The sequence below is a fragment of the Equus asinus genome, chromosome 10 (assembly GCF_041296235.1).
Source record: "Equus asinus isolate D_3611 breed Donkey chromosome 10, EquAss-T2T_v2, whole genome shotgun sequence".
Lineage (NCBI taxonomy): Eukaryota > Metazoa > Chordata > Mammalia > Perissodactyla > Equidae > Equus > Equus asinus.
In genome coordinates this window covers 53,136,325-53,159,081 of record NC_091799.1, presented here as the reverse complement: position 1 = coordinate 53,159,081, position 22,757 = coordinate 53,136,325, and the positions used below count along the sequence as shown (strand labels likewise).

At 50.5% G+C, this 22,757-nt stretch overlaps 2 protein-coding genes across 11 annotated transcripts in view; one reads left to right on the top strand and one right to left on the bottom strand.

Moving 5' to 3' along the window:
* Positions 1 to 12,132, bottom strand: part of TMEM38A (transmembrane protein 38A) — a 20,534-nt gene extending 8,402 nt beyond the window's left edge. The window contains exons 1-2 of one of the 6 annotated variants that reach the window (XM_070519354.1): positions 11,125 to 11,332; positions 764 to 873 (exon numbers count right to left, since the gene is read on the bottom strand). Coding sequence is in view for 1 of the 6 variants with exons in the window: in XM_044774257.2 (XP_044630192.1) it covers positions 11,125 to 11,248 (124 nt within the window). In the remaining 5 variants the exon portion in view is untranslated. Of the gene's footprint in view, positions 1 to 763; positions 1,031 to 2,335; positions 2,484 to 6,950; positions 7,070 to 11,124 lie in introns of those variants that run through there. The other 5 variants (XM_070519352.1, XM_044774259.2, XM_070519353.1 and 2 more) reach the window with 5 other exon arrangements.
* SMIM7 (small integral membrane protein 7) lies at positions 2,464 to 22,757 on the top strand. 5 transcript variants are annotated; one of them, XM_070519357.1, is made up of 8 exons: positions 2,464 to 2,521; positions 10,363 to 10,468; positions 11,710 to 11,765; positions 12,283 to 12,349; positions 12,430 to 12,471; positions 12,959 to 13,011; positions 16,627 to 16,717; positions 21,639 to 22,757. In XM_070519357.1, the coding sequence occupies exons 3-8, from the start codon at positions 11,750 to 11,752 to the stop codon at positions 21,652 to 21,654; spliced, it is 285 nt and encodes a 94-aa protein (XP_070375458.1). In that variant the 5' UTR covers positions 2,464 to 2,521; positions 10,363 to 10,468; positions 11,710 to 11,749; the 3' UTR covers positions 21,655 to 22,757. The 5 variants fall into 5 exon arrangements, 4 of the variants coding, with proteins under 4 accessions (XP_070375458.1, XP_070375460.1, XP_014721391.1 ...); XM_070519359.1 differs by lacking the exon at positions 2,464 to 2,521 and adding an exon at positions 9,966 to 10,041 and having other exon boundaries at positions 12,185 to 12,349; XM_014865905.3 differs by lacking the exon at positions 2,464 to 2,521 and adding an exon at positions 9,989 to 10,201 and having other exon boundaries at positions 12,185 to 12,349.

Sequence of the window (22,757 nt, the reverse complement as noted above, 5' to 3'; positions counted from 1 at the left end):
GAAAGCACAGGGCACGCACATGTGTGTGCAGTGGTGCAGGGTGATGAGCAAAGCCAGATAAGGGGGTCCTCGAAGGTAGAATTACACGAACAGAGTGAGGAGGGAGATAGGGCATCATCTCAGAGTGCAGCACAAGATTTTGTTTGAAAACGGGAATTCGGTGCTCACACAGACGTGCACGCAAATGCTCGCGTGCTCTGCTTCGGTGGCCCAGGTTTCGCCAGTTTGAATCCCGGGTGCAGACATGGCACTGCTCATCAAGCCACGCTGAGGCAGCGTCCCACATGCCTCAACTGGAAGGACTCACAACTAAAAATACACAACTATGTACTGGGGGGCTTTATGAGGAAAAGGAAAAAAATAAAAATAAAATCTTTAAAAAGTGCATGCAAAAATTGTTGAATTCAGTCTGTAGCTGGTGTTAACAGTATTGTACGGATGTCAATTTCCGGGTTGTAATAATGAGCCATCATTATGAGATGTTGTCATGGGAGGACGGTGGGTGAAGAGGACCGGGAACTTTTCATATCATTTTTGAAATTTTTTGTGAGTCTTCAACTCTTTCAAGATAAAAACTATTTTAAAAATCTCAAATTAAAATAAAGGGCAGGGTGTAGTTCTTAAAAAACGAGTTTACAAAAAACCCCAGGGGTACAGGATTAATGGCTAGCACTCAAATTCTTACACTTTGTACTCTCCTCTTAAAGTCTTCAGAATCTTTATAAATAGCTAGGTTCTAACTTTATGCTAATAAAGTCATTACCTTCTACAGCCACACCCCTTGTCAGAACCTGGGTGTCTCCTGGTGTGACAACTTATTTCATCATCTCGATTCCTTGTCTCCCCAACTAGTTCCATCTTCCAGAGAACGACCTGAGGATGGAGCCGTAAGACACAGCGACCCAGCTCTCACGGCCAGAGCTCACACCAATGACTGTCTTCAAACGACGTCCTCAAATCCAATGAAAACCCCACTCAACGTGGACGTGAGATGACCCGGCCACAATTATGTGATCTATTAATCAAAAGACTGATCAAAGCAATGAACAGTTCAAAGTGCCTCTTTCTGTTTAGGGATTGGCTGCCTTTTGTGTCTAAATTGTCAAATCTGAACACTTGGCCTCTCCATTCCATGGACTACGTGTGAACTATTGACATAAATGCCATATATGTATATGTGTATATATGCGCGCACACACACACACACACACACAATCGATACCCTCGACAAGTTGACTTGATCTTAATTCTTCGGTGAGTTCAGGGACCTCATCAGCCTCGTTTGCTCCTGACCCCCCCCCCCAGTGTGTGGCCTTGTGCCTGATATAGAGCAGCTGCTCAACAAATGGGAATGAATGAAGGAGCTCCTACCCTCCGGGAGTTTACATTCCAGCAAAAGTGGACTGAATGCCTCCTAGGCACTGAGGTTGTATTGGGCACTTTTGGTTACATTATAACAACAACTTCACCTGCTCCATTTATTTATTGAATTACTATTTTGTCACAGGCAGCTCGATGCCCTCACTCCACCCTCAAGGCTTTTTCAGCAATCAGAGCCCCGGCTTTCAACCACACTCAACCTAGGGATCAATATCCCCACCTGTAGTGAGTTATAGGAGGCACCAGTGTCCCCCTCCTCTTCCCCCAACAATTCACGGCCACCAGAACCTCAGAATGTGACCTTATTTGGAAAAGGGTCAACGCAGATGTAATTAAGGTTAAGGATCTCGAGATGAGGTTATCCTGGAGTATCCGGGTGCGTCCTGAATCCAATGAAGGTGTGCTTAGAAGAACAGAAAAGGAGACACAGACACAGAGCAGGCACAGAGCTGGTACCTGTGAACATGACCTTATTTGGAAATAAGGTCTTTGCAGATGTAATTAAGACGAGGTCATTAGGGTGGGCCCTAATCCAACGCTTGGCGTTCCTTATAAGAAGAGATGAGACACAGGGAAGAAGACCATATGGACACGGAGGCAGAGACTGGAGTGGTGCAGCTACAAGCCATGAAATACCAAGGGCACCAGGCACCCCCAGAGGCTCGGAAGAGGCACGGAGTGATTCCTCCCTAGAAGCACTGGGGGGAGCACGGCCCTGCTGACACCGCGATTTTGGATTTCCAGCCTCCAGAATTGTGAGATAATAAATTTCTGGTTTAAGCCACCCAGTTGGTGGTACTTTGTTACAGCAGCCAAAGGGAATTCACACAGAAGGCCACGTGAAGACAGAGGCAGAGACTGGAGCGATGTATCTACAAGCCAATGATTGCTGGCAGCCCCGGGAACAGGCGAGAGGCATGAAAGGATCTCCCCTAGAGCTCCAGAAGGAACTCACCCGCCGACACCTTGACTTTGGACTTCTGGCCTCCAGACTGCGAGAGAACGAATTTCCGGTGTTTTAAGCCCCGCAGTTTGTGGTCATTCGTTATGGCAGCCACAGGAAACTAACACAGCACTTGAGAGATGAGGCACTGAGTCTCCTCAAGGTCAAACAGCTTACCCAAGATCACCCACGCATTCAGTGAGTATTTCTGAGCACCGACTGTGTGCCAGGCCCTTGCTAGGCACTGGCGATGCAGCCACAGAAGAGCTGGCTTGGACGTTGCCTTTGTGAGCTTCCTGCTCTGGCAGGGAGGCAACATGGTTAAATAATCCCACAGATGAAGGGCAGACCTCATAACGGAGAGGCACATGGTGCTTTGAAGGGTGTAACCGGGGGACTATCCTAGTGGAGAAAGTCAGACTTCACTTAGGAAGTGGCGCTTAAGCAGAGATCTGAACAGCGAGCAGGGATTTCCTAGGGGATGGAGCAGGGACTGGGGCGTGGGGCGCGATGCAATGACAATACAGGCAGAGGGAGAGCAAGGGAGAAGGCGGAGGAGAGCCGAGAGCTAAGGTTACGCGGTGCAAGATACACTGGTCAGGTTGGCATGGGCTGAACATCCAGCAAGCAAGTGACCAAGCCAGAGCCACACAGACCCCACACCTTCCCACATGAGGTCTGGGCTCTCTCCTGGGTCTAACGCCCGTGTTGGGGAAAGAAGCATGAAGCCCTCTCTATTCTGTAGAAGGAGCTGCCTTCTTCTCAGCTTGTCAACTCACAGAGACGTGGGGGGTGGGGGTGGGCGGATACCCTCCCCTCCTCCAGAGGGAGAAAGCCCAAGTCTCCCCTCTCACACAGTCTGGGGGACCAAGGGAGATAATCACCTCGGAGGCCATTCGATAATACTGGGGAAATTGGGAGCTGTGTGTCCCGTGTACCAGCAATTCCACTCCTTGCTATTGACCCAAAAGAAACCAGCGAATGTGGGCAAAGAGACCTGGTGAGGAGAGTTTCATTGCCGTAGTGCTACAACAGAAGAAAGTCAAGTCTCCTGTCTCTCAGGAGAGGGGTGGAGAGTCACACAAAGCGGAAGATGACAGAGACGCTATTTAAAGTGAATTAGATGTAGACCCTCAACTGTGGCTCTGCTGACGGAAGGGGCCACATCATTCTCTGCTGTGGTGGGCGCTGTCCTGTGCACCACAGCACGTTGAGCGGCATCCCTGGCCTCTACTCACTGGATGGCAGTAGCAAGCCCCCCACCCCAGTTGTGACAACCAAAAATGTCTCCAGATATTGCCAAATATCCCCTGGGGACAGGATCCCTTCTGGTTGAGAACCACTGCTCTCGATTTAACAACATAGATAAATCCCATCAGGATATTGCAGAGTGAAAAAATTAGGATGCGAAGTGATACATTTATGTATATTTTATGTATGCATCTAAAACAACACAAAATGCTCCATGTAGTTCACGGACACACACACAGAGGTGAAGGTATGAACACAGTCCTGGGAATAGTACAGGCTGATTTCAGGGCAGTGGTCACATCTAGACAGGGAGGGACGGGGGAAGTCTCAGGGCTGGCCGTGTCTGTCACTATTTCTTTAAAAAAAAACAAAAGAGGAGCCAGCCCAGTGGCATAGTGGTTAAGTTCACATGCTCCACTTAGGTGGCCCGGGGTTCACGGGTTCCAGATCCCAGGCACAGACCTCCACACTGCTCACGCAGCCATGCTGTGGTGGTGCCCCTCACACAAAATAAAGAGAGATTGGCACAGATGTTAGCCCAGGGCCAATGTTCCTCACTATCCCCTCCCCCCAAAAAAGAGAAAGAAAAACAAAAAAACCCAGATCTGAAGCAAATCTTTGTCCATATCTGTTAAGTCTGTGTGGAGGACACAGAGGTATCGGTAATATTTATTCTGGGTGTATGAAATATTTTATCACCAAAACCAGAAAAAACAAGAGTCTCCTGATGACTATTAAGCAGGCAGGACACTGAGTGCTGTCCCGCATGATCACCGGATGCGCACAGTCTGCACTGAGCCCCCTCGTGGGGCCCTCACGACCTGCCCCTTTTGCTGATGGCCATGGATGAGGATCCAGGAACAGGAGGCCTCGCCCTTTGGGTGGGCAGTGGGGTGCCATGCTACCCTATCCATAAGAACCCAGCAATAGCTTCCAGGAACACTCTTAAAAGTCTATGTCATTGAAGCACTATTCACAATTGCCAAAAGGTGGAAAGAACCCAAGTGTCCACCAACAGATGAATGGACGAACAAAATGTGGTAGATCCACACAGTGGAATAGCATCCGGCCTTAAAAAGGAATGAAGCCCTGACACATACCACAACATGGATGAACCCTGAAAACACGCTGAGTGAAAGAAACCAGACACAAAAAGTCACACAGTCTATGATCCCACTGATATGAAACGTCCAGAACAGGGAAATCCACAGAGACAGAAAGCAGGTTGGTGGTTGCCAGGGGCTGTGGAAGGGGGATGGGGAGTTTCTATTCATGGGAATGAGGTTTTCTTTTGATGTGATGGAAATGTTCTAGAACTTATATATTACATATAGGTGGAATCATATAACCTGGCCTTTTGCATCTAGCTTCTTACATTGAACATGATATTTTCAAGGGTAATATTCATTTTCACTGCTGTATAGTATTCCCCTGTAGGAAGAGACCACAAGTTCTTTATCTATTCTCTTGCACACACTACATTTTATAATCAGGAAACATGCCTAATACAAGTTGTTGAAGAGTAATTCATCAACACACTCCTTTTTCTCTCTGCCACCTCCATGGACTAACCATGTGATCTTGGAAAAACCATTTTTTCTCTCTGGGTTCCTTTCCTTCTGTCAGGCAGAAACCCTAATCCCTTCTTTGCCCAACCCCTATCAAAGGCTGGAATAGAATTTTCCCTCCTTTATCTCACCCCGGCGTTTCAAGCCCAAAGCGCATCTTCTCCCTGCCCTCAAGGGTTGTCTGCAGTCTCAGCAGCTGCTGAGGTCCTAAAGGATGAAGCACATTGCTCTCCTCTCTTCTCCAGGGCATCTATTTAAAACACCACCAGCTGAGAGTTAATCCTTCGGAGCAGCTGGTGGGTCCTGCAGGGGCCGGGTCAGGTGAGGCACCCATGTTTTGCAGAAATGGATACCTCTCCATTTAAAAATAACCCCCAGGGGTTGAATTCTTTCCAGGGTCTTTCTCGTGCCCTCTGGGACCATCCCAGGAACCGAGGCCAGGGAGAGGGGGTGAGGGCGGGAGTCTGGGTTTTGTGGGACTGTAGCAGGCTCCCGTGTTTGCATTATGGGCAAGTCCTGGGAGAAAAGACACAGGCTCTGGTTTTGGCTCCGCTGCTCACTCTGGCGTGGCCTTGGCACCTTGGGCAAAGGACTGCCCCTCCCCCCCCACCTCAGTTTCCTCTGCTGTCAAAAGAGGATAATGAGAGCACCCTGTCACTGAACTGTACTGACGATTCAAGGCGGTGTACTTCTTATCCTTTTCACTACCCTCCCAGTAACCCTAGAAGGACAGGACGAGTCTCTCCATTGCCACAGAGGAGAAGGCTGAGGCTGACAGGGACAGCCTGCCCAGAGGCTCCAAAGCAAGGCAGTGCCCGAGAAACTGTCCTGGCTCTGTCCCTGTGCTAGCACAAGGAAGCAAGAGAATGTGGGTTTCAATGGCAGGTATGCCCCCAAAGCAGCCCCCTCACTGGAGAGCCCTGGCGTGTCCATCACTCCCCTCTCTGGGCCTCAGTTTGCTAGTGTACATAACGGGGTGCTGTCTAGAGGGACTGAGCATCTCGGTTGGCTGAGAAAGGGGTTCCTGGGACATGGGACTGCCGACGTTTGCTGTGGGCAAACCTGAGTGACGTGGTCACCCCGGCGCTGTCCCTCATTTCAAAGGGTGCCTGTGAGGATGACAGGCAAGTGCTTAGTGCTTAGCAATTACGCGGGTGTTATGCCCAGAGCTGAACTGAAACGGAACGTCCCTGTGGGTGGAACTGTTAGTGGATGGATTTTTATAAACATCAGCTCTGCTTAGGAGGGAGGGGGAAGCCCCAACGTGGTCCCTAGTTCTGGCCTTTGACAGACTCCACAATATCCCCTCTCCAGGGGTCAGTGTCCTGTCTGTGGATGGCAAGGACGTGCTAGAAGACCCCCACAGCCTTTCAGCCCTGCCCTGTGTTCTGTGATATTTAGTCTGAGGTCTGAACACATGAGCTCTATTTACAGTCTCTCAGCGACTCTAAGACAAGTCCTCTTTTCTTGAGCTTTTGAACCTAGCTCTCTGCCTCAGTTTCCTTCCCTATAAAATGGACATGGCAGCCCTTGCCTTGAAAGGTTGGAGGTTGAGCAGCCCCCTGCCCTCAAAAAGCTTGCAGTTCAAACCAGAGATCAAGGAATGGTTCTCTTTGGCCTCCCGCAGTGTCGTTTTTTGTTTTTTTTTTTTTTGAGGAAGATTAGCCCTGAGCTAACATCTGCCACCAATCCTCCTCTTTTTGCTGAGGAAGACTGGTCCTGAGCTGACATCCATGCCCATCTTCCTCTACTTTATATGTGGGATACCTGCCACAGCATGGCTTGCCAAGCGGTGCATAAGTTCTCACCTGGGATCCCCGCTGGGTAATGCCGGGCCACCGAAGCAGAATGCGTGCACTTAATCGCTGCGCCACCGGGCCGGTCCTTCCCCCACTCCCCACCGCGCAGTGTTTTTAAAATGTTCAAACTGCAACCAAGATGTACTTCAATAGGTGATTAAACAAACTGTGGTACATCTATACCACGGAATATTATTTAGCGCCAAAAAGAAATGAGCTCTCAAGCCACGAAAAGACATGAGGAACCTTACATGCACATTGCTCAGTGAAAGCAGCCCATCTGAAAAGACTATAGACGGTGTGATTCCAACTCTATGACATTCTGGAAAAGGCAGAATTATGGACACAGTAAAAAGATCAGGGTTGGTGGGGGTTCGAGGTTGGGGGTAGTGGGGAATGATGAATAGGTAAAGCTTGGGGGATTTTTAGGGGTACTGAAACTACTCTGTATGACGCTATAATGATGGATTCATGTCAGTATACACTTGTCAAAATCCATAAAATGTACAGCACAAAGGAACCCTAATGTAAACTAAAGACTTTGGTTTATAATGATGTTGATAATATATGATAATAATGATTACATAATAATGATGTTGATTCATTGATTGTAATGAATGAGCAACTCTGGTGCAGAGTGTTGACGGTCGGGGGGGCTGTGTGTATGTTGGGGGTGTGGCCAGAGAGTATATGGAAACTGTACTTTTTGCTTAATTTTGCTGTGGATCTAAAACTGCTCTAAAAAGTAAAGTCTCTTGTAATTTAAAAAGGAAAAAGAAAGTAAGTATTGGAACAGTCACACAGAAACATGGGGAGGTGCAAATCACATTTCCAGCTTCCCTTGAAAACTCAGTTTTGGTGGTTCCAGCCCCAACCAGGTAGAGAAGCGCGTGGCTGGGTCTCACCTGTGGATGGTCCCCACCAGGCTGGCTTTCTGCTTCCCATGGATCATCTGACCGGCCCTTGGAAGCACTGGCAATTGAGACTCAGTCTAGATCAACGTTCTCAACTTGGGATAACTTTGCCCCCAGGGACACTGGCAATGTCTGGGGACATTAGTAATTGTCACAATGAAGTGTGCTACTGGCATTTAGTGGGTCGAGGCCGGGGATGCTGCAAAACATCTTGAAACGCACAGGACGGCCCCACTGAAGATAATGATCTGGCCCCAACTGTCACTAGTGCTAAGGTTGGGAAACTCTGGTGCAGAGAGCCAGTTCTCATTTGGGGAACTTTAAAAAATACTGATGCTGGTGCCACCCCCAGTGATTCTGACTTTAATGCTTGTCCCCCTGCCTGGACAAGAGGATTTTTAAAACCCTTCCAGATGAGTCTAATATACAGCCATATTTGAGAACCACTGGTCTGGAAGATTCTTTGCATGGGTCAGGGCTTAAGGTATCCAGGATTGTCTTGCATTCACTCGTTCACTCATTCCTTCAATCATGCAGCCAGCACCCACTGCTTCTTTCTTCTTGCATAGAGCTAGGAGTCCTGGAGGTGAGCGGGCTGTGGACCTCCCTGCCCCACCAAGGAACTCCAGGTTTCATAAGAGCTCCAGCCTCTTTTAGTCCATCACTTCTCAAACATTTAGTGTGCTTGTGTGGGGTCTTGTTCAAATGCAGATTATGATTTGGCAAGTCTGCAGGGGGCCGGCGTTCTGAATTTCTAACCAGCTCCAGGGGACGCAGATGCTGTTCACTTGAGGACCACTCTGTGTTTCATCCTCATCCAGGAGTCTCAGGAAACCCTGACCCAGAAAATGCCTGCATCCCAGAAAACACATTCCCCTATGGCCTTACAAATAACTGTAACTACCTCTCACAAGTGCTTTATACCCCACCACTGGTGAAGTGCTCAGTAGAGCCTCACAATAGCCAGGAAAGGGCATCCAGGATTATCATACCAATGAGCCCACTTCCCAGATGAGTAAACTGAAGCTGACGATGCACAGCCACCAGCCCAGGGTTTACGTAGCACTAGAGGCAGAACTGACTCCCAATTCAGAGATTGTCCCTTAAAGTCCAGTTGGCTCTCAGCTTCACGAGTGTGCTATCTGTGCAGTCGTCCAGGACTCCTGCGCTCAGAAGGGCCCACATTCAGTTTAGTGCTCTGCTGTCACCGTCTTGAAATTCTTAATGTCTGAATAAGGGGTCCGGAAAATTCTGGAACTGGTCCTGCAATCAGCACATGGATTCTGAGATGAAACCTTTACACAGGCTCAGCAGGAACCTCAGACTGGGGGCTAAGAGCTAAGTCCAACATCTCCCTTTGTTAAGGAGAAGGAAGTATCCAGAGCAATCGTAGTGATTCTTGGGGTACAGGAGACCTTGGATCGAATCCCAAGGCCACCATCTACCAGCCATGGGACGGAAGGCTTATTGTGTATGTAAATTAGCTTGACCTCTTTTTCCTATTTCCTCATTTACAAAAGGAGGGGGTTGAACTAGGCAGGGGGTTCTCCGCCTTGACAGCAATCACTGTGGCAGGGAAGCTGGAAACATGAGTCCCCTAGGGCCTGATCCCAGATGTTCTGATTCAGTTGGTCTGGGGTGGTCTTGAGACGGGGGTTTAAGAGCCCCTGGGAGCATCTAACATGTAGCCAAGGCTGAGAACCACTGAACCTTCTCAACCTCCAGGCTCCAGTACCCCTGGTTCAGATGATTCTGGCAGGAATGTCCGGAACCCTTCTGCATGCTCCCTGCCGGCCCTGAAACCGATTTCCTCCAGACTCTTGTGTCCCATATCCCTACAAGGCTCCTGGCCACCACAGTTTTAGATTTGCTAAGGTATGCTGGGTTCTGTACTCACCGAGGGGACTGGCCTGAGCCACTAGAAATTCGTCCCCAGGCAGGAAATACAGCCCAGTGTTCACACTATGACAACACAAAGCTTATTTTGCTTTGCAAAGTAACTGCTCTCCAGAAGAGCTTTTAAAGAAACAGGCTCTGCCATGTGGACTGGAAAAAATAAAACGGAACAGAAATGCTTGGCAAGCAGAGCATGATCCTATTAGCATAAGATCATGCGTCTACATCGATGACTACAGGGGCATAAATGTTTAGAAGAGAGGTCTGGAAAGGTGGCCACCATGTCCGCTGTAATTATCTTTTTTCCTTTGGGCTTTCAACTGGATTTTTAAATATACATGAGCACCTATTTTTATCATCCGAAAAAAGAAATAGAGCTATTTCCATTCTGAGAAGAGAATATAGGGGTTATCTGCATCTAAGTGGGAGAAAGGGTCACAAAGTTTCCAGGTGATTGATCTTTTTTCTCAAGCTAAATTCTTTAGTCTATTTAGTAGGCTAGAATAATGAAAATAGTGGAAGATGAACAAGAAACATTCAGTAAACCTTGTATAAAAATAGAACACATTCTAAGGAGGCCATTTGCCATCATTTTAAAAACATGTTTTTAGAAAATCCAAGAAGTGAGGTCTTCCCTCCTGCGAGTCTCTGCGGGGGTCTGGAGCTGGTGGAGGAGACTGACCCCAAATCACGGCGCCCTCGGACCGGTTCTGCTCAGTAAGTGGAAAGGATCGGGGCCAGGGCTGGAGGCATTCCCGCCGGCGCAGAGGTCCAGCGGGGCCCGGGCCGAGGAGCAGGGAGGGGAGGTTGCCCCAAGGCCGCAGCGGGGAGGGGGCACCGGTGTCACTTTCTCTGACTCTGATCACAGCCCCCAGCACGGCCGGCCCTTATATAGACACTCAGCTGCCGCTCCCGCTCTGCGGGCCAAGGGCAAGGAAGGAGGTCACGGCTGCGGGCGGCCGGGACTTCTGGCCGGGCGGCAGCGCCGACCCCTGCATGCGCCCTCACCAAGACACGTTCCCCTTGCCCAAGTTCATGCGATCCTCCCCAGCCGGGATGCCTGACCTTCTCTCCCTGCCCCCTCCCCAGCACCTGTTCCCCCTCCTCTGAACAATCACTCCTCTCCTTCCAGCCCTCATCTGCTTCCCCTCCCCCAGCCCCACCATCTCCGGGGCTTCTCTCCTGGCCCTCCCTCACCTCTCTTCCCCGTGCCCGCCCCCGTGTGGGAGAACCCCATGATTCCAGCACCTGCCTGCTCCCCCGAAACAGTCCCTGGGACTGTCCCCCCACGATGCAGGGCTTCCCCTTTCAGACTCCCGGGTTCACCCCAAGCCCACGAGACCAGCCCCCTCCAGCCCCCAGCCCTGGCTCACCTGGCTCATATTTGAGGTAGAGAATGGAGACGATGAAGTAGCTGAGGTCGAAGACGGGGAAGAGCGGGACCCGCGAGAAGCTGAGCGCCAGCTCGCCCAGGCTCAGCGCCGACAGCAGGTCCATGGCGCCCGCCGGGTCCCACCGCAGCCCCCGGCCCGGTGCGTCCGCCGCACGTCGCCCGGAGACTGCGCCCCCGCCGCTGGACCCGCCCCGCCCGCCAGGCGCCGCCCCCAACCCGGCCCCGCGGGAGAGGAGGGGCGGCGGCTGGCCCCGACGGGGATCATGCGGCCGCCCTCTCCAGATCCCGGCGGATCAGAGTCCTGCTCTGTCCCTCAGGCCACCGCGACCCCATTCAGCCCAGCGAGGCGGGGTGCGGAGCCCTGTGGAGTGACAGCTGGACGGGGGGCCTGTCCACTGAGGGGTCCGTCTCGCATGGAGCCCACCCAGGCAGGACGGACAGTCAGGACCCCACACTTGATTAGGAGGCTCGATTAGGACCCGCATCCTCCGTGGAGCGCTTGGATGGGGCCCTTATCTCTCGTGGGGCCCGATCATTGTGAACCCCATTCCCCCGTGCCCCACAGGGTCCACTCGGTCGGGACCTCTGTCCTCGATGGAGCTGTCATGATCCCACTCCTCCGTAAGTCACGACCTCTATACCCCGTGGGGACCCCTGTCCTCCGTGGGACCCCAGCCCCCGTAATGCCCGACTAGTGGGGATCCCCACCTCCGTGGGGCCTAGGAGGACCGCCTTTTGGAGTCCAATCATGGAAGTCCATGCCTGGGAGAGCCCACTGCGTCAGGACCCATTCCCCCGTGCTGCTCAGTGGTTAGCGGGCCCAGTTTCTCCAGAAGCCTCATCCGAGACCCCAGCTGAGGAGAAGTAAAAGCAGCCCCGCTCTCTCGAGAGCCCTCACGCATGCGCGTCACGCTTCCAATGCCGCCCCAGATGGCTCCGCCCCTTAGGTGACGTCACAGCTCGTCCGGCCCTTTCTTCGCCACCCTCTGAGCATCCTCAGCTGGGAGGCTAGGTCTTTGCTAAGGGGGCCTGGCCTGCAGAGGGCGGGAGCTGTCTGCCTTGGCCGTCGACTGGCCCAGCCTTCGCCAGCGCTGCTTCTAGATTGGTTGGCTCGTGCTCTTCTCCCCGCCCACGCCAGGGCTTCCGCTTCCGGTTCTGACTGCAGCTTCGGTCGTAACGATGATCGGGGACGTCCTGCTGTTCGGGTAATTCGGGGGACCAGAGGCTGGGGCGTGAGGGCCCGACGGGGTGGGGGCGGCGCAGCTAACGCATTCTCCCTCCGCAGGACGCTGCTGATGAACGCCGGAGCGGTGCTCAACTTTAAGCTGTGAGTAGGCCGCGTCGCACCGCGGTTCCCCCGGGGACCCGTAGCCCCGCCCTCCGGGCGCGAGCCCGCCCCACGCCCCAGGCCCCGCCCCCAGCCCCAGCCCGTCCTCTGGCCCCGCCTCCATCCTGGACTGTCCTCCTGTGACCTTCCCCTCGTCCAGACTTCAAATCCGGGTGCTCCGTTCCCCCGTGTCCCTCTGCTCGCACGCAGCCCCGGTGAGCCTCAGGCCCACCCCTTAAGAAGCTTTTAGCCCTCCCCGTACCCTCGGCCCCGCACCCGGCACCCGCGGACACCGTGTCGGCGGCTGCAGGCCTAGCTGTGATTGGCGGGGCAGGGGGTGGCCCAGCGAGGGTCGTTGAACCACCCGAGGTCACACAGCAAGTCAGCGGTAGGGCTAGAGCTCCCCTCTGAGCTGGGGGTCAGGGCCAGGGGACTGAGCAGTCTATATGTCCCTTTGAAAGTGGACTCTGTTTGCTTCTTTTTGCAGGAAAAAGAAGGATACGCAGGGCTTTGGGGATGAGTCACGGGAGCCCAGCACAGGTAAGGCCTCCTTTCTGGTCTCTGGAATCGCTCCGTTTCAGAGAGGGCAGTTCTTTGTCACCAGGTCCTTTTGAACTGTGTGTGCGCGTGTTTGTGTGACGGGCTTGAGGGTGTGGCTTCTGCCCACCTGTCTCGGGCTTCTTCCTCCTACCAGACCTCCCCTTGTCCGCGTAGGTCAGCTCTCAGGTCACTTCCCAGAGATATAGTTTTTTTATGTGCGCTGTCATCTGGCAAATGTCTGCCCCTCACACTTGACCTTAAGCTCCAGAGAAGAGGCTGCAGCTAGTTTCAGCTCATCCCTGTGCCCTCCCGATGCCAGCACTCCAGCAGGAATGAATGAATGAATGAATGAATGATTGAGTGAATGAACAGCTTCACCAGGAGCTGTTGTTTTCAGAGTACTGTAGACCTGTCCTCTGTTTTGTAATTAGATGCCAACACTAGCTTTCAAATAAGTCAGGAAATGTCATATAAGAAATTCAGATGTCTGATTTTTCAAGAAAAATCAGAACATTCTACAACTCGGGGTTCAATGACCTTTTGGCACCTGTTGAATGGGGTTGAGAAGCAGGACCCCACTGAAGCAAGGCTTGTGGCCTTTACCTCCTCCCAGCCCCAGCCCTCTCGTCTTTACGTCATCTCACCTGCCTGGTCCCCGGAGGCCCTGGCATGTACACTTTCCTGCTGAGTTTATTCGAGTGACTGTTTGGAATCTAATGGGCCCTGCCCATGACTGTGGTATCCATCCATCCATCCATTCATCGAGCATTTGCTGAGCACCCACTACATGCTGGCCACTGTGCTGGATGCTGGGGACAGAGCAGGGGACAAGACCAAAGTCAGTCCTGCCTTGTGGGCTGTACTACTATGGGGTGGGACAGACTTCCTACACCAGGAAGAAACGGTGAAGGAGGGGGCGTCAGGTGGGGGCGGTGATGGGGTTGCTGCCTGGCTGGGGTGTGTGGAAGGAAGGTGCTCTGGGAGGTGGCGTCGCAGACGAGGTGGTGGGTCCGGTGATCGAGCTTTGTCCAAAGGTGAGGGGAACCCCGAAGAGCAGTGGTTTTGAAAACAGTCCAACAGCTCCCCTTTATTGGAGGCCTGCCTGGTGGTGGCTACCTTGTTAGGTGCTTCTCATGGGTGTTTCATTTCACCTTCATTCCTAAAAGGTAAGGGCGTTTTCACATTTTACAGATGAGAAAACTGAGGCTCAGAGATGTGGCTTAACTTGCTTATGGCCACCTGGCAAGTCAGTGACAGGATCAGGATTGGAACCTGGGTTTTTCTTTCTTTCTTTTTTTTTTTTTTTGAGGAAGACTGGCCCTGAGCTAACATCCATGCCTGTCTTCCTCTTCTTTATATGTGGGACGCTGCCACAGCATGCCTTGATAAGCAGTGTGTAGGTCTGCGCCCAGGATACGAGCTGGCCAACCCCGGGCTCCCGAAGCGGAACACATGAACCTAACAGCTGTGTCACCGGGCCAGGCCCAAGAACCTGGGTCTTTTGACCCCAGAGGTGGCTCTCTCAGTCACTGGACCATCCATCTGTTCATTCATTCATTCGTACATTCATTCAGCAGCTGTGTGTATTGCTTAGCTGCTCTGTGGAAGGCAGCCTGCCAGGCCCTGAGGCTGTGGCCCACATCTGAATAGGAGCTGTGATGGGTGGGAGACTGGGCCTGAGGTGGCTGTGTCCTGATCAGGGGCTCCCTGCAAGGCTCCCTCCAGCCAGGGCCCTCTCCCTGCAGAGAGGGTTCCTTGCCCTCCATCCTCTACCTGGCTGACCCTAATACCATAGTGGCTGCGTTTGTTGAGGGCTCGGTGTGTGCCAGGCACTGTGCCAAGGTCTTCCCAGACCCTCATCAGCCCCGTTTGCATGGGAGGAAACTGGGGAACAGACAAGTCAGACACTGGCCCATGTCACCTCCACGGAAGAGCAGTAAACTCCTGTCTCCGTTTAAGGTCGGAGCTCATGCGCTTCCTCAGAGAGTTGTCTTCTGACCCCTCCCCAACACGCACTAGGTGGGGTCCCCCCAGTGTGTTCTGCCGTGGCCCTCGTCACGTGAATAATCACGTCTGATCACTTCTTTAGTATTTGTCCTTGCTGTGAGCTCTTTAGGGCAGGACACCTGTCTTGTTCCTCCCTATGTCTCCTGCACTTGGCTGCTGCTGGGAACTAGTGGCCTTCAGTTGGCATCTGTTGATGGCAGGAGAGCCCCTTTTCATGATCCTGGGCTCGGAGAAGGGCCTTGCTGAGCAGCGCCTCTCACACATCCTGGAGATGGACCCATCTCTGATATTTGCAGTCTGTCCTGGGCCAACACTTACATAGGCTGTGCCGCATGTGGCTAACTCTGTGGCTTGGACAGTACTGGACATGTCTGAGCCCTGTTCAGCAAGACCACACGCTGACCACACACTTGGATGGCACAGCATCGTTAGGTGGCCATCACGTTGGGTTGTTGGGGACATTTCTCAGCTCGTGCCGGTCTTCCGTCTTTACTGGACAGCTCCAGTCTGCCGATGATACTGTGGGTGGCACCCCTCTACATCACTTAACCCAGGCCTGTCTGTTTCATCCTGGAGGCCTAGCCAGGGAGGCTGAGAGGCTCGAAACCCTGCAGTAAGGTTCTGGAATCTAGGTCTCTGGAGTCTTAACATACCAAATGACCTCTTCTCGGAGCAGTTTCTGTTCCTCGGCATCAGGGGATGAGAGGAAGTCATCACCACAGCAGAACTCCCGTTTTCCTCGTCCGAATCAGTATGCTTTTAGTTGCAAACCGTCAACACCCGGCTCAGAGTAGTCAAAGCAAATGGGAATGTCCAAAGGTAGAGCCGTCTTCAGGCCCACTTGCGTTTAGGGCACAAACCAGCTCTCCAGTGTGTACCCGTCTCCTGCTCTCTTTTTCCTTCTGGGTTGGTTTTATTTATCAGGCTGGCTTGTATCGACAAAGGTGACCCCAGAGTAGAGCTCTGCACGTTTTTCTGTTAAGGACCAGATCGTAAATATTTTAGGCTTTGTGCTGCATGCAGTCTCTGATACAACACTTCAGCTCTGCCACTGCAGCTCGAAAGCAGCCGTGGACGATATGTAGATGATTGAGCACGGCTGTATTCCAGTAAAACTTTATTTCTGATGCTGAAATTTGAATTTATGTAATTTTTGCATCTCACAAAATGTCCTATGTTTTTCTTAACCGTTAAAGAAGTGTAAAAACCGTTCTTAGCTCCTGGGCCGTTCAGAAACAGGTGGCAGGGGCGAGCTTCTGCCCCGGGCTGTGGTTACCTGACCCCTGCCCTGGAGTACTGGGTTTATAACTTCTTAGCCCAGCACAGCTGGCAGAAAGCAACTATCCCAGTTGTTGGGGCAGAACTCCCAGGGCTGACTCTCACTGGGCACACTTGGGTCACGCGCCCCTCAGTGAGCCAGTCAGAGGCTGGGGGCTTGGTGCCCTCATGGGATTGGTCTGGGAGCCATAGCCTGAGTGCTGAGGGTTGGGGAGCCCAAAGGGAAGGCCTGCTGCCACTGGAACCCGAGGCAGAGACAGCGGAAGCACGCTGCAGCTGGGCCAGCAGAAATGGTAGCAGTCCTTATAAAAACACTTTCTGACTTTGCAGGTGACAACATCCGGGAGTTCTTACTGAGCCTCAGATACTTCCGAATCTTCATCGCCCTGTGGAACGTCTTCATGATGTTCTGCATGATCGTGTAAGTCCCCTTCAGTGTCACGGCCTCAGCGTCGTTCTCCGGAGCGATCTACCTGGTGGTCATTCTCTGTATCCTCAGACTACATTTTTGTGTCACGCTTTCTGCTTTCAAAATAAGCACTCTCCAAGCTAGAGAAGAAACTAGGGGCTACAGGGGTTCAACTCTGTCACCACGATCCAGGCTAGAACTCTGGTGGAACACGGCGTTCTCCATGGCCTGGCTGTGTCTGGCCCCTCGGCAGGGGCTGCCAGGGGAGGCCTTGCCCTGAGCTGTGGCCCTGTCGCCCTCACCAGCTCTGCCGCGCTTGGCATCTGCCAAGGTGGAAAATGTGGCTTGATGGCAAGCGTGCCACTGGATCCTGCCCCTGCCCAGCTGGAAGCCAGCAGCAGTGTATTCAGACTTGACTTCTGTTTTTATGCCTCTTTCCATTTTCTAATTAGGCTAAAAAAATCCAGTCGGGTTGATTTTCGTTCCGGTGTCGGGGCCATAATTCCGATGCTGCTGGTAATGAATTATGAGACTCGTAGTAAACAAACTCAGGGAAGAAACAGAAGAAGCTGATGTTCTCTGCGATTCTGGGCTTATCCCTGTGTGCTTCCCCCAAAGAGGATGAAAATGAAAAGTCAGCTGTCCTGAGTAATCGAGGTGCTGAATTTGGGGTTGCCGGGCAGTGCTTGTGCCAGGCCAGGGGCTGTTTGAGCAGATGATTCGAGGACCTAGGAGAGCGAGGAAGGAAGGGTTTCACTGTGTCACGGGATGTTTTAGAGCCCAGAACGAGGCCTGTGGTGTATACCCCGAGAGACCCTTTTTGGGAGCTCGGATGAGGCCTGCCCAGGTACAGAGAGGGCTCACGAAGACATCAGGGAATTCACAGAACAGCATAGGAAGCGTGAGCAGGACTCACAGGAAGGCGAACAGAGTTGGGGGCTCCTCCAGCCTTTATTTCTAGGTTCCCACCTGTCCATTCATTCATTCCTTCACTCACAACTGTTCATTGTGGGCTGTGCTCTGGGGTGACAGCGGAGACCAAGACACCCATCGTCCCTGCCATCAGCGAATGTACAGGATAACACGCACAACAAGGAAAGGAAACAAGCAAATAGGGAAAAATCAATTGTGAGGTGGCTAATGTGAGAGGACTCTCAATTTAGCAGGTGATCAGTGAGGCTTGCTGAGAAGGTGCCATTTAAATCAAGACCTAAAGAACAAGAGGGAGCCTGCCATTGGCAGAGCTGGAGAGAGACAGTAGCGCTGGAAGCAGTATATGCAAAGGTCCTGGGACAGGGGGAAAATCGGAATTTTTTCATCATTCTGTTCTTTTCTGTCCATCAGTTTTGTTATCCTCTCTTGCCCGACTAGCTTTCTTAACTGCTCATCTGCTGGGCTGTGACCAGGTTGGCAGCCTCAGGCTCCATGACGTCCTCGCTCAGCTCCCCAAGGCCAACATAGTCAGTAGCCAGTGTCCTGATTTCATTTCCCGGGAGCAGAGTCTGAGTGACCTAGCCAAGTGTTACCCAGGTCCAGTTGGGTTGGGGGTTCCTGACTCCAGCAAAACCACTTAGCTCCGGGGTTGGCAAACCGCAGCCCATGGGCCATGTCTACCTGCTGCCTGTTTTTGCTTTTGCACTACCTGGTGGCCTGGCCTGCAAAGCCTGAATTATTTACTGTGTGGCTCTTTACAGAAAGAGGGGGCTGACCCCTGACCTAGGCTGGCTCTTTGGGCAGGGGCCATGAGTGAGGGGAGATTCTCTCCAGAGAGGACTCTGTCAGGGAGGCGGTGACTGACTTTCCCAGGATATTAAAAAACTGGAAATTACCTAAATGTCCAAGAACAGAGGAAGTGTCAGGTAACTCGAAGGATGCTTGTGGGACTGACTGTGACGATGCCATCACTGATGGTGTGCTGGAAGGTTCTGTCTACACGGGGAATGTTAGGAAAGAAGGCCATAGGTCACCTGCATGCACATTTTGGCCTCCAGTTGTGATTTGCATGCAGTAAACCTTGAATAAATGCTGAATGAGTGCCTGAAGTCTGTGAGGGAAACACTTCTAGTGAAGGAGTTGGAAGGATGCACTCCAGACTGTCCACGGAGGTGACTGTGCTGCGACTGTTGAAGGAGTTAGTGGGGCAGAGGGATGGTTCACTACTCCTTGCACCCACTTCTGTATTTTTTGAGCTGAGCTACTTTGGAAAATTTTACAAGTCACGAGAAACTTAAAATGTAGGGAGGAATACACCTGAATGTTTACAAACCAAGGGTACTGTGTCTGCAGCTTACTTCAAAACACATCAAGTAAGGGAGATGGATAAATGGATAGATACATGATAAAGCCAAGTGTTCGTTGCAGAAAGTAGGTGGTGTGTATGTGGGTGTTCACTGAACTGTCCTTTTAACTCTTCTCTATGTTGAAATCTTCATACTAAAATATGGGGGGAAAGATAGGGAGAAAAGGAGAGTGTCACACCGTGGAGGATTTATAAGTACAAGGTGGAAGTCGGTCCTCACGGTTCAGTATTTTGTAGTATATTCACAAGGTTGTGAAACCATCATCACAATCTAATTCTAGAACTTTTTCATCACCCCAGAGGGGAACTCCATACCCATTAAGTAGTCACTCCTTGTTCTCCCCTCCCTCAGCCCCTGGCAACCACTGATCTACTTTCTGTGTCTATGGATTTACCTGTTGTGAACGTGTCACATAAATGGAGTCATACACTATGTGGCCTTTTATGTCTGGCTTCTTTCACTTAGCATGGTGTTTCCTAGATTCTTTCATGTAGCGGGTGTCAGTAGTTCATTGCTTTCCGTTGTTAAGGGTATGCCACAGTTTGTTTACCCACTCATCAGTAGATGAATTTTTGGGATGTTTCCATTTTTTGACTATTACAAATGATGCTGATATGAATATTTGGGTACAAGTTTTTGTGCAGACGTATGTCTTCAGTTCTCTCTGGTACGTACCTAGGAGTCAAATTGCTGGGTCATATAGTAACTGTATATTTATCCTTTTGAGGAACTGCCAGACTATTTTCTGAAGTAGCTGCACCAATTTACATTCTCACCAACAGTGTATGACGGTTCCAGTTTCCCCACATCCTTGCCAGTACTTGTTATTGTCAGCCTTTTGATTGTAGCCATCCTAATGGATATGAAGGTTGGAGTTTGCATTTTCCCAATGGTTAATAATGTTGAGCATCTTTTCTTGTGCTTATTGACCATTTGTATATCTTTTTTGGAGAAATGACTATTCAAATTTTTTAAATTGGATTATTACTGCATTGTAAGAGTTCTTTTTATATTCTGGATACCAGTCCATCATCAGATACATGATTTGCAAGTGTTTTCCCCCATTCTGTGGGTTATCTTTTCACTTTCTTTCTTTTTTTTTTTTTAGGAAGATTAGCATTGAGCTAACTACCACCAATCCTCCTCTTTTTGCTGAGGAAGACTGGCTCTGAGCTAACATTCATGCCCATCTTGCTATATTTTATACGTGGGACGCCTACCACAACATGGCTTTTGCCAAGCGGTGCCATGTACGCACCCGGGATCCGAACTGGTGAACCCCGGGCCCCTGAGAAGTGGAATGTGCGCACTTAACCACTATGCCACCAGGCTGGCCCCTTTTCACTTTCTTTTTTTTTTTTTTAAAGATTTTATTTTTCCTTTTTTTCCCCAAAGCCCCCGGCACATAGCTGTGTATTTTTAGTTGTGGGTCCTTCTAGTTGTGGCATGTAGGATGCCATCTCAGTGTGGCTTGATGAGCGGTGCCATGTCCGCGCCCAGGATCCGAACCAGCGAAACCCTGGGCCGCCGAAGCAGAACATGCAAACTTAACCACTCAGCCACAGGGCCAGCCCTGCCTTTTCACTTTCTTGATGGTGTCATTTGAAGTACAAAATTTTTAATTTTGATGAAGTCCAATCTATCTTTTTTCTTTTATCACTTGTGGTTTTTGTTATAGCTAAGAAGTCATTGCTTAACCCAAGGTCACAAAGATTTACGCCTAAATTTTCTTCTAAGAGCTTAGTAGTTTTAATTTTAATAGTCTGTGATTAATTTGAGTTAATTGTGGTATATGGTGTGAGATAGGGATCCAGTGTCATTCTTGTGCGTGTGGTGATCCAGTTGTTCCTGCCCCATTTTTCCAGTGACCTTTTCATTTTGGAGACAGTTCAGGTTGATGAAAATGTTGCAGAGATGGTAGAATCCTCTTCTTTATCTTTGTAACAGCTCTGTGGCTTTCCCTATAGGCCTGGGTCATAACTTAGCTCCCATTCCCAAACGTCATGGACAGTTTTACAGTTTCCACGCCTTTTCTAGTCCAGATTTTCTTTAAGGAACAGAGTTAACTGTAATCATTTCTTTATTTAAAGGTCTTTTTTTATTTATGAAAGTCACCACTGACTTGCAGTAATAAAAAATGGGCTAAAATGTTGCAGATTCATGTAAAGTAGGTACTTTTAAAATGAGTTACTTTTTTGGTTTTTTTTTGAGGAAGATTAGCCCTGAGCTAACATCTGCCGCCAATCCTCCTCTTTTTGCTGAGGAAGACTGGCCCTGAGCTAACATCCGTGCCCATCTTCCTCTATTTTATATGTGCGATGCCTGCCACAGCATGGCTCGACAAGTGGTGCTAGGTCCACACCCAAGATCCTAACCGGCGAACCCTGGGCCACTGAAGCAGAGTGCGCAAACTTAACCGCTGCGCCACCGGGCTGGCCCTTTTTATTTTTTTAAGTGTACGGTTTGTTTGTGTTAAGTATATTCAAATTGTTGTGTAACAGGAGAGTTACTTATAAAGTCACAAAATGATGTAAAATAATCTTAAGAACAGGGAGATAAAATATTTACTACAAGTGTTTTCAGAGCGCCAGCATCCCGTCCTCACGGACATTTCTGCCCTTTGACTTTTCTAGGCTTTTTGGCTCCTGAACCCCAGATACGAAACCAGGAACAGACGTCCAGAAGCTGAGTCTCCTCCCCTGCGTTCCTGACAACTTCAAGAATGTTTTTGCCTGGAAAACCGGTGACCTTCCCAGAAAGCCCAAGCTCGTGGTGGGTGGAAAAAATGTTCGCCAAGATGCTCACGGTTTCCCAGCCGCGTCACTGTTTTCTTTTCAAAGATATTTTCACTCTGGTCTCTGCATTGAAATGCTGCCTACTTGAGGAGTTTCAGGAGGGTTCCTGTAAGGGGCTGTCATAACTCTGGTTCCCCGTAGAGGAAAGAACACGTGTAGATCATTTCGTTGGATTGGAATTCCTCTTCGACCAAGCTTTCACTAGAAACTCGTTTCTGATATTTCTTTCTTTACTTTTAATAACCATCCTTTTTGGTTCAAATTATACAGATTTTTAAAACTCACTTTTGTCCAAGGATCTGAAGCAGAAAGGTTGGCTTTGACGTTTCCTGCAGCCTCTTTATTGCACTGCGTTCATGAATAAGGAGCAAGTTCACTGTTGCTGGGTCTGACAGCAGTGCTGGGTGTGCGTCCATATTCCTTCCCAGTCCCCCTGGCTCTGCTCAGCTACTCTGTGCCCTGCGGTCGTCCCCAGGATTTTGAGGGTGAGGGCTGACTGACTCCCACGCAAGAGAGGTGCAGAGCCGTTGGCAGGGCCGGACGAGGGTGTTGTGAGAAATTTGGCCTTGCCTTCAAGCCCTCTGCTAAAGTAACTGTTGGGGCCATTAATTGTACAGTTTTTAGACTGAGAGTGATTTATGCGGTAATATGAGGACCCAGTTCTGAAACCTTGGGTTTTTGGGTCTGCTTTTCAAGTGGGTGATTTCAAGTTTGAAAAACAATGAGCCTCATTTGAGGAAACACAGCGTTTTGCACAGAAAGCCTCGTTGAAAGAGTCCTGCTTTAATCTCCAAAATGAAACGCTGGTGGTGGGCGCCTGCTTCCCACAGGTGTTTGATTTGTTTCTGGTGGTTTTTGAAATCCTGATTTGTAGGTAAACCTGGTGGGAGGAAAAAGGAAATACGCAGGCTTTTAGAACGAAATAGCGTTGAAAATAAAGCTCATTTCTAAAAAGGA